Source organism: Ursus arctos, unplaced genomic scaffold, assembly GCF_023065955.2.
Source record: "Ursus arctos isolate Adak ecotype North America unplaced genomic scaffold, UrsArc2.0 scaffold_3, whole genome shotgun sequence".
Taxonomy (NCBI): domain Eukaryota; kingdom Metazoa; phylum Chordata; class Mammalia; order Carnivora; family Ursidae; genus Ursus; species Ursus arctos.
In genome coordinates, this window is record NW_026622985.1 from 75,215,771 (window position 1) to 75,227,350 (window position 11,580).

Here is an 11,580-nt window from a genome sequence, read left to right on the forward strand (position 1 = left end):
GCATCAGGATTTTGGCTCTCTTGTGTACAGTACACTGGGAGTCAGATTCCAGGGGTAGACAGGACTTTGGAGATATAGGTAAGTCATGAGAAAGTTGGGACCAACTTGGTGATTGTGGAAAGTAAAGGAGTGTCATAGAATGGAGAGAGGATTGATTAGAGATGGATGGCTGTGGGGCTGAAGGAGAATGTGGCTTGGATTTATGGTGTATCACTATCACATGGGGGACTGTAAGAGCAATGCTGGTTTTTGGCCTTAGTTGTGTCAATGCCAATGCCCATTTGCCCAGAGGTCTTGTTGTACCCTGTGCCCCAGGCAGCCTCTAGGCCCCAGCCCCTTATCTTTAAAACCTCTTTCAATTTAGGGCTGCTCAGCATTAGTGAACGGGAGTGAATTGAGACTATAGCATAGATGACAGCTTCCCAGGCCCAGAACCAGGACCTTTTATCCAATGAGATGTTCATAATAGAGATGAGTAGGGTCAGCAAGTAAGAGGTGAAGGAAATGAGGAAGATGGCAAGAGAGCTCAGGGCGGTGGCGTGTGTTTCCACACTGGAGCTGTAGTGGCCAGTGCTGTGGCTCTCTTCTGCTCCACGGGTTGGAACAGGGAGGCCATGAGCAAGACGGTGGAGGCCAGGAACAGGAGGAAAGGAATAACCAATGTGACCATTGCATAAGAGATGGTAAAATACAGGTGAAACGTCTTAAGTCTCTCCACCCTAGTGCTGTTTGTAGAGAAATGCCCCATGGTGACTAAGTGCCCATTCATATAATTCCTAACAGCTGAGAAGGGGATTGACACACAAGAAATCAACAGAGAATCCAGCAACAGCCAAGGAACGAACCTCAAAATTCTCCGCCTCAGCCAGAGGAAGCTGGGGTGGGTTAGGGAGGAGACTTTGACACAGTGGAAGACAGCAGGCAAGCTGGTTAACCAGTAAGAGTATTAGTAAACTCCCAGGTGACCAATAAATAACAAAATACATAGTTAGGGTTAAAATTGGAGCAACAGTTGTTCCGCACGGACACCCACTGTAGACAGAAGCAGCAGATACCCAGGCAGGTGAGAGTCAAGTCCATCGATGATGACAGCCCTCTGGCCGGCACCCACTCTGCCCAGCACTGCAAAAATTGAGTTGCTCTGCACAATTGCTGTCAACGATTCAAGCACCCAGAGGATTACGAAGAAGCCAGTGAGTTGGAGGGGCACCATTCTTCCCCTCCCAAGTATCTTCTTGGACACAGACTCAGAATCTCTGTAATAATTTCCAGATAGTGAGTAGGTTCCAGGTCCCACTACTGTCTCATGCAAGAAAATACCTCCCTATAGATGCAAATTTTCCCCGGCTCATTTTTGACTTTGCCTTTTTCCTAGCTGCAGGATTTGCTTATACTTTGCCTGCTGGTTTATTATCAGGCCTGCATGCAGGGAGATGTGTTTTGAATGTAGTTTCCTGCTCCTGAGGTGATTTGATTATTGCCATAAAAGACATACTTCTTTCATCGTCATGCTCTTTTTCTGTCAGAGGTCTCTTGAGCTTATTTTTCCGTCTTCTTTAGATGATATCCTTACCTTTTTAACCTAAAATTTGAACCGCAGGAGAGATAAGGCCTTCACTGTCCATCCATGTCCTGGGTACTATTTCTGTTCTGCTGACTGAGTGCTGTAATGACGCAAACTTCAGAAACCCTGCCTGCCGGGCTTCTACAGGGGGCAGGGGTTAGATGCTACAACCCAAGTGTGCGTGTAAATTAAAAATAATAAAGAAATCTTCACTCTCAGTTTCCACCTACGAAGTTGCTGGAATTCCAGATCTTCAAGTACCCCCATCCAATGCGGGCCACTTTCATAACTCCCCGTTGAATTCCTCAGCTCCGAGAACTCACTGCACATCCCCACTTCACTCCCTGCGATGAAGGGGTAGCACCCTTAGCTGTTGTTCTCCAATTTCAATGCCTTTAAGCATATGCTTTATCTATCTTTGGGAGTTGTTCTTGTTCCATCGACATCACTGCTTTTTGCCTCCTCACACGACTAGGCTCTTTTTGTCACTGTTGGCATTGCTCAAGATGATTAAAGAGGGCCCCCTCCCTACTAGTAAAACAATTTTTGAGAAGTAGGCCTGCTGAATAGAGAAGCCTAGAAGCTTTGCTCTCTTTGTTTTGGAATTCTGGAACAATGGAGTCACCAATGGCAGTAACTTCAAATGCCCCTGACTCTGGTGTAATCTGGTTCTGTAAAATGGTAGCCCTCTGTAAAGTACCCATGAGTTATTTCTGGAAGTGTCTCCTGTGGGCTCACAAGCAAGTCTGGCCGCAGGAGATGCTGGCTGGTCTGATTTATCAGGTACCTGCTGAGGATCGTGCACCTGCCAGCGGCTTCCCTTTCCAGCTGCACCATGGCCTCTGGTAGCCCCATCGTATGCTACGATGCTCAAAGCCCCATTCCTGCAGGTCCCTAGCTCGAGCTCAGCAGCCAGTGGTCTGTGGTGAAGCAGACCTGTGTTCACACTCTGAGCTATTACAGGGGACTTGGAAGCTTAACCCCTTGCCCTTTCACCCTTCGTCTTCTCCCTAGAGGCAAATTTGGTTTCCAGTTGCTCAAACAGTAACAATGGCACCCCCACAAAGCTAGCTATTTTTCTAGCTTGATTTGGAAACCACAGTTCTGAGTATCCAGTGCTGCTCGTGTCGAAGTGTCGTGTCGAAGTGAATGATCAACATGAAGATGGGATTGAAAGACTGAAAGATGAAAAGATCCCTATACGCAGAAACCTGTGCATTTGTAGACTTTGAGCACTCTTTTGGACGTGAGATAAGCTACACAGGACTTCCAAATATCTAGGACTTAATTCATAGCTATGTAGGTAGAGTAGAGGATGGTTTCAGGAAATGAGTTCAGGAAAACTATACCGGATAGGTACCAAATATTTTATTAGTGGCTTCAAAACCGGGAGGCAAATTCTAACAATTGCTAGTTGGTGATAGAGACAAAGTAAAAGTCACTGACCTTATGTGTGAGAAGCACCACATCTTATGGACTTTTAATAATTCAAGGAAGAGAAAACAAAAGTAATCCAACATGAAGCTTAGAATTCTTAAACATAGCACAATACATGATGCAAAGGTGAACCATAGTTAAAAAAATTACATTAGGAAACAGAATATTAGAAAGCATCTGCTTTGCATTCTCCAGAAAATGAAAGAATCAGAAAATTAAAAAGTGAGATGACAATAGTTTGCAGTTAAAAGATGAATGGGTTGAAATGTATCTACACGTAAGGAGGGCAAAAGATAAAAATGATAGTAAGTGAAATATGCAATAACAGCATTAACATCTGCCTTTTGTCCTGGATACACTAAACATCCTGCCTCCTGCCTCACTCAGAGAAACCTCAGAATGCTCGTGATGCCCCAGACCTCTTTCAGAGGGGTTCTTAAGTCCAGTCCTCATGCTTTAGCCCGCATGACAGTATCAGCCACAGTAGTTTGACGAGGAATGAGCATCTGTCCAAACCAGCCACAGATAGGCTGGCCTGCAGCCTGAGAGATGGCACAACTCTACCCCTGAGAGAGGCACTCACTTTGTGAGAGTGATCAATCAAATGACCCAGATTCTCTGAATGTGAGACGTACAAAATGAATCCCTATAGCCTAGTGGTTGATGTTCTCTGGGGCTGGGAGTTCAAAGGTTGAGTCTTTTACCGTATGTGCATGCGAATCCCATACAGTGATCTCTGGAGTCCCTTGATTTAGCTACTAGAACACTACAGCACCTTGTAGGTACTTAGAAAATATCTTTTGAATGAATGATGAATACAAGGAGGACTGACGAGAGCACCATATGTTCTACTATGGTATAAGTGTAAGGGCCAGCATCCTAGCATTATAGAGAACACACACTCTGATTATATTCCTATGCCATTCAAACAACTGAAATTGGCAAGGATGCTAGAATATGAGCGTGCTCAAATTGGCAGCTATTTTCTAGGAAAAAAGTTGTGACTTGGCATTTCATTTGAACAAATGCATTGAAATTGAGACAAATGGTGACTTATAATCATATGTGACATTGTGGAGAGAGATTCTCATGATCTGCACTGCTGTGAATATGCATTGTTGGTCAGTATTTGAACCAGTGGGACTGGCAAAATGAATCCCAGCTTAATATAATGTAAATTCAATAATGCTCTGGTCATGTCGCATCACATGATAGTTTATTTACATTACTGTAGATAAAATAGTGGCCCCCAAATACATCTGACTCCCCAAAACCTGGGATTATGTTACCTTATACGGAAAAGGACTTCGCAGATGTGATTAAGTTAAATATCTTGAGCTAAGGAGATGATCCTGGAAAAGGTGGACTCCAGGTGGACCTAGTGTAATCACAAAGATCCTTACCAAAAAAAAAAAAAAAAGGCAGGAAGGTGAGAGTCGGAGAAAGAGATGTGATGATGGAAGCAGAGATCAGAGTCACTAATCCAAGGAATCTAGGCAGCTTCTAAAAGCAGGAAAAGGCAAGGAACAGATTCTGCCCTAGAACCTCCAGAAGGAACACAACTATCTGGGTACCTTGATTTAGACCCATAAGACTCACTTCAGACTTTGACCTCCAGAACTTTAAGGTAATAAATTTGTGTTGTTTTAAACTGCTATATTCGTAGTAATTTCTTATAGCAGGAATAGGAAACTAATACAGAGAGAGCTCCAGGAAATAGATAACCAAACTCTATGTTAGTTTGCATTATATTTATAGTACCTATATTTGTTAACTACCAAAATAATGAGTTTACATACAGGGAAAATCTCAATAGAATAGACTAAGGCTCCTGTGACAGATCAGGTTGTAAAAAAGTGTAAATACAGGTAGGCCACTTAGGAGCTGCTTACTACACACAGGAGTCTCACCTGTGACCCCCAAGCTGTGCATGGAGTAGCCTGTGGGGCTTTAGAAACAGTAGCTGACGTCTTTGGGAAAATGTCTGTTCAAGTCCTTTGCCCATTTTTAAACCAGGTTGTGTGCTTTTTGCTCTTGAGTTTGAGGAGTTCCTGATACCTTTTGGAAATCAACCCTTTATTATGTATATGGTTTGCAAATATCTTCTCCTATGCCTTAGGTTGCCTTTTTATTCTTGTTGGTTGTTTCCTTTGCTGTACAGAAACGGTTTAGTTTGATGTTGTCCTAACTTCTCTATTTTTGCTTATGTTGCTTGTGCTTTTGGTGTCATATCCAAAAAGTCATTGCCAAGTCCAATGTCAAGGAACTTTTCCGCCGTTTTCTTGTAGGAGTTTTACAGTTTCTAGTCTCACATTTAAGTCTTCAATGCATTTTGCGTGGATTTTAGCATAAGGTCCAATAGTATAGCGTGTGCTTTAGTATAAGGGTCCAATTTCTTTCTTTTGCATGTGCGTATCCAGGTTCCCAGCACCATTTGCTGAAGAGACTATCCTTTCCCCATTCCTTGTCAATGAGCAGTTGATTGTGTATGCATAGGCCTGTTTCTGGGCTCTCTGTTCCGTTGTGTTAGTATATATGTCTGTCTGTATGCCGGTACCATGCTGCATGTTTTAATTACTGCAACTAGGTGATACACTTGGAAATCAGAACATGTGATGCCTCCAGCTGTTTGTTCTTTTTCAAGCTTCCTTTGGTTATTCTGATTTTTCTGTGGTCCCATATGAACTTTAGAATTATTTTTCTATTTCTATAGAAAAAAAGTTCATTCCTAAGTACATTATCCTTTTTAATGCTATTGTAGGTAGGATTGTTTTCTTAATATTCTTTTTAGATGGTTCATTATTACTGTATGGAAATGCAGCCAGTTTTGTATATCAGTTTTGTATCCTGCAAAATGGCCAACAGAAAGATGCTCAGCATCATTAATTATCAGGAAAATGCACATCAAAAGAGCAATAAAGAAAGTGTGGAAGATAAATGATTTACTCTTTGTTCTGAGGTTAAAAACATCACAATAAAGAAGGAAAAAAGAGGAAAAAAGACAATAAGCTGTCACCTCATGTCTGTTGGGTTGACTATTATTTAAAAAACAAAAAGATAAGCATTGGAGAAGCTGCAGAGAAATTGGAATACTGTTGGTGGGACTATAAAATGGTGTAATAACAACTATAAAAAATAGTATGGAGATTCCTCAAAAACTTAAAAATAGAACTACCGTATGATTCAGCAATCTCACTTCTGGGTGGATATCCAAACAATTGAAATCAGGATCTCGAAGAGATGTTTGTACTCCCGTGTTCATTGTAACACTATTCATAATAGTCAAGAAGTGGAAATGACCCAAATGTCCATCAACAGATGTATGGATAAAGAAAATATGGTGTCTACGTACAGTGGAATATTATTCAGCCTTAAAGAGGAAGGAAATCTTGCTATTTGTGACAACGTGGGTGAACCTGGAGGACATCCTAAATGAAATAAACTAGTCACAGTGGGATGAACGCTGCATGATTCCACTTACATGACATATCAAAAATAGTCAAATTCATAGAAGCGGGGAATATAATAGTGGTTTCCAGGGACCGGGCAGTGGGGGAAATGGTTGTTGTTATTCACTAGGAAAATGTTTAAGTTATGCTAGATGAGTAAGTGCTAGAGATCTGCTCTACAACATGGAATCTATAGTTAACAACATGGTATTGTGCATTCAAAACTTGTCAGGAGGGTTAATCTCATGTTAAGTGTTCTTACCACAAAAACAAAACAAAACAAATCAGAGGGACACAAGGAAACTCTGGGAGGTGTTGCATATGGCTACTACCTATAGTGATGGTATCACCAGTGTTTGCATATGTCTAAACTCATCAAGTTACACACATTAACTACATGTAGTTTTTTGTACAGTTGACCCTTGAACAATGTGGGCATCAGGAGCCCAGCCCCCCATGTAGCTAAAAGTCTACATGTAACTTTTGACTCCCCAGAACTTGACTACTAATAGCCTGTTGTTGACCAGAAGCCTTACTGATAACACAGTCATTCAACATATATTTTGTATGTTATATATACTATAAACCGTATTCTTACAATAAAGTAAGAAGAAAAAAATGTTATTAAGGAAGCCGTGAGGAAGAGAAGAGAAAATGCATTGATTGTACCAGAAGAAATCTGCATGTGAGTGGACCCATGTAGTTTAAACCTGTGTTTGAGGACCAACTGCATATCAATTATGCCTCAATAAAGCCGTAAAAATAAAAAAAATAATGAAATCAATAACTGAGGCCTAAGCTCCATCCCTAATACTCTGATTTAATTGTCTCAGCCACAGCCCGGATGTCAGGGTTTTAAAAAAATCACCCTCCCTGATTCTAAACGGCCGCTCAGTTTTAGACCCACTGCGTTAGAGCCGCCTCTGTGGGGAAGATTCCCGAGTGCGTAGTGACAGTTACAAAACCACCACATGTATTTTCACTGTGAACATCATCTCTAAGGAGAGCTCTTAATTTCACGAACTTTTAGCAGCTGGGAAATGACAAAAGCGCCCAATTGTTCCGGAGCTGTTTCTCATGCATCCGTAGTATGAAGATGGCCTTCTTCGGACCTGTTTTATCCCTCTGTGCATGCACACAATGCGCATTTCGTGGCGGTCTCCTGTTTTCCAAAGTTGTGAATATGCATATGATTCTTCTAGTACCATTGTGAATATGCATATGATTCTTCTAGTACCATCCCCAATTCTGCTACATTCATTATACCAGAAAAGCCGCCATTTTTCTGCAACTACAAATGAAATGTTTGATGCTATATGTGTCATTTCTTCAAAGCGTTCACGAACTCCATGCACATTTTAATTATCTATTAACATTAGAGCCTGCATATTATACAACATTTAGGGCTGTGGCTTGTAAACAAAGCCTTCCCTGAAGAGCCTATGAAGATTTATAGTCTGTATGCCTTTTTTAAAGTTTCTTTGTGTTACCTAAATCCAGAGATAACCCAGCTTTGGAGGTGACTTAACATACTCTTGCCCCTAGGTATAGGAGGGGAAGCTTCTTTTCCGTCTGTGACAGTCTCATTTTTCCTGGTATTTATTTGTTCCGTGGAGGAAGATTGCATCCATCCTCAAAGACTGTGGGAGAAATGATTTCATCTCCGCCCCCAAATGAGCAGCACACTTTATTTACCTGCCTTCTCCTTCGTAGCTCCCTTTCCTGAAAAATAGAACTCCTGCCCCCACCGACTTGTTACGGAGTTTTGTGCCTTCAAACCTTGTTAAAGCAATCCCAGATCTGACAAAAAGCAGTGGATTTAGATGTTTCCCAGTTAGCCAAACACATGTTCTTCCTCGTGTCAGTAGCCTGCAATAATAGTCAGAATTGATCTTTTTCATTTGAAAACGGTCAGCAGTTTAAAGGAATATCTAAGAGTAACTAATGTGGTCCGTGCAGAAGGTTAGGGAGCGTTCTCTCTCCTATTTCTAATTCTGCCGCCAACCTCTGTGGCCTGAAGCAAGTCATGTTTTTCTTTGCTTTTTATCTCATTCTTTAAGTAAGAATCATAGCATTAATTTGTTTAGTCTCTAATTTATTGAATGTACACATTATTGAAACCCTGGGAGCATGTACCCAGTCAATTGGCAAATTGCAAATTATAGAAAGTACAAGAACTATAATTTGATACTAAAATGATGCCACTCAAAGGCCTTAGGCAAAACTCTGACCAAAGAAGTTGAAGTCCACCACCGTGACTGTCATCAACAAAACAAGTGTGTTTCAGGTGACACACATAGCTGTACTACACATTGCATCTGTTTCATTGTCCGACCAGGCACTATCCACCATGCCTGAGAACCTTTGAACACTCAGGGTAGAGGGCTCTGAGTATGGATGAGAATAATTCCCCCTTCTCCTGTGAGATTCAGTTAAAAAGATACCAAAGCCAAATACTCCAGAGCCTCAGAGATGTTTCATTTACTTAGTCTCTGTCTCCCTAGGACAAAATGTCAATCCACGAGGTTGGAAGGGGTTAGGACAGCACAATATACTCTACCCTCAGAGACACTCCCCTCTTGCAATGTCCAAAGCCATGGTTCCCATGGATTAACAGCATCGTTAACACCTGGGAAATACTTAGAAATGTAAATTCTTGGGCCCACCCCAGACCTTTTGAATCAGAAATTCTGGGGGTGGAACCAAAGAATCTGAATTTTAACAAGATGATTTTGATGCCTGATAAAGTTTGAGAATTATTGATATGCACACATCCTATCTGGTTCCTTCTAACCTTGGGAGGATTTATGACCTTGTCCACACAGGCTGCCCTGCGCCCACTCCTCGGGGTGCTCCTGTTATAAATAAATTTATCTTGACTCCAGGGGAAGACCTGCTTTGGCCCAAGCTGAGACTCTCTACACATATAAAAGAAGTGCGATTTTGCTTTTGTTTTTAATAAATGACATCCCATGGTGAAAGTATCCTTGTTCTAATTTTGGGGCAGTGTAATATTTTCAGAGGTCGAGTACCTTAGAGAGAGGTTTTGGAATAAATCTTAATGGTACGTGGTAAAAAAAAAAAAAAAAAGAATAAGAGACAGATGAGCTCCTAAGGAGCTGTGAGAGACCTTCACTTGGTTTCCTTCTGTATCTTTCTCAACTCCAAGGTCAGTAACTCCTCAGCTATCCCTGGATGCAAACAATGGTGGCAACCCTCATGGAAAACTTGGATACCTCTGTACTACCCAAAGGATTTGCATAGGAACACAAGGAACTAGAGGAATGAAAATACAAGAAGAAAAGATAGGAAGATGAAAAAAAGGAAAGAATTGAGAAATAGAGAGAAAGAGGACAAGAGTTTTCAAGCCTCCTGTTTTTGTCTTATCCCAGAATTCAGAGTTGTTCACAGGCTGCCTAAACCCTCCTTGCAGAGACAAGTACGGCTCTGCTGAGACTATGTCCCTAGAGTTTGGAAACAATCATTTCCCAAGGGTGAAGATGCCAACTTCATGCCATTATCCTGCTAAGACCAGCCCCTACCTTCACACCTAATCACACAAAGAACAGAAGAATAAAAGCTGTTAATTGCCCCTCGGGCCAAAGACAAAAGGGGTGTTGATGGTGTAAACTGCCTTTAATCAAATCATAGCTGATAAATGTTTATCACATTTTTTTCTTAGAATTTCTGATGCTGAAAAAAAACCCCAACCAAACAAACAAAAAAGAATTTCTGATGCTGGAGGGTGCCTGGGTGACTCAGTCAGTTGGGCGTCTGTCTGCCTTGGGCTCTGGTCGTGGTCCCGAGGTCCTGGGATCGAGCCCCGAGTTGGGCTCCCTGATAGGCAGGGATCCTGCTTCTCCCTCTCCCTCTTCTGCTCCCCCTGCTTGTGCTCTCTGCCTCTGTCAAATAAATAATGAATAAAACCTTTAAAAAAAAAGAATTTCTGATGCTGGAAATATCAGGTGAATGCCCAATCTGACCCAATGTCTTTAAATCCAGTCAGTCCACCCTTTCCATGACTTAAGAGTCGAAAAAAAGCTGTGCTGCGACAATTTGACAGGGAAATGTGCACGAGGTAGAGGCTTGTCCATAGGTTTAGAACTCCCTATGTAAGCTTTACAATGAAAACTATATATCAAATGCAAATATAGGAGATACAATTTTCAAAAAAAATTTTTTATATAAAGACTCAATTCTAAGTTTAACCAGAGGATTCATCAAAGCAATCTTGTTGGAAGCAAAGAGGATCCTATTCTTTCCCATTATCTCAACTTTACAAACTAGCAAAGGAAGCAGTCATAATTTAGCAGGTCATAGTTTCATTCACAAGTGAGAGAATTTCCTCCAGAAAGATAAAACAATGCTAGTTATATTTGTGTTCATTCATTAGCAAATATTTATTAAGCATCTATTATACACAATTAATGAATCGTTGAATGCTGCAACAAAAACTTATGATGTACTATGTGCTGGCTAACTGAACATAAAAAAAAAAAAGCATCTATTAATGAGCCAGGCTCTCTTCTGGGCTTTGGGGAAGGGGAAGGAGAAGGAATTTGGGTATATTAAGTTTGAGATGGTGGTTTTAGATGCCATTTTTGTGATAATGAGTGGGCAGTTGAATATGTCCCTCTAGAGTTCAAGGATTTAGTCTGGGCTGAAGATGAGAATTTGGGAGTCCTCAGCATATAAAAGTGTTATTTGAAAATATGGGACTACATGATATCACCTAGTGAATGAGCTCTGAGGACTGAGCCCGGGAACATCCCAATCTTTAGTGATCAAGTTGAGGAATTGGGCAAGGAAAACAAGCAGGCAGAACCAGTGAGGGAGAAAATGAAAGTGTTTCAAAGAGGGTTGAATCATAAACTGTATAAAATCTAGTTGATTGATGAAGTAAGGTGGCCACTGACAACTGACCCTTGGGTTTCAGCAACATGGAGGCTGTGGTATGGGCTGAATTGTGTCTCCCAAATTTCATGTTGGAGTCCTAACCCCCAGTACTTTAGAATATAACTGTATTTGGAGATAAGGTCTTTAAAAAGAATGAGATTAAAATGAGGCTATTATAAGTGGGTCCTGATCTGACATGGTTGGTGTCTTTATAAGAAGAAGAAATTATGATAC

The 11,580-nt window shown here is 41.2% G+C and overlaps 1 protein-coding gene across 1 annotated transcript; it reads right to left on the bottom strand.

The window, feature by feature from the left end:
* Positions 1–200: 200 nt before the first annotated feature.
* On the bottom strand, positions 201–1,213 carry TAS2R16 (taste 2 receptor member 16). The gene is given in 4 exon segments (XM_026514215.3): positions 201–578; positions 581–945; positions 948–1,114; positions 1,116–1,213. Coding segments are annotated over 4 exon segments (1,008 nt in total).
* Positions 1,214–11,580: the final 10,367 nt, after the last annotated feature.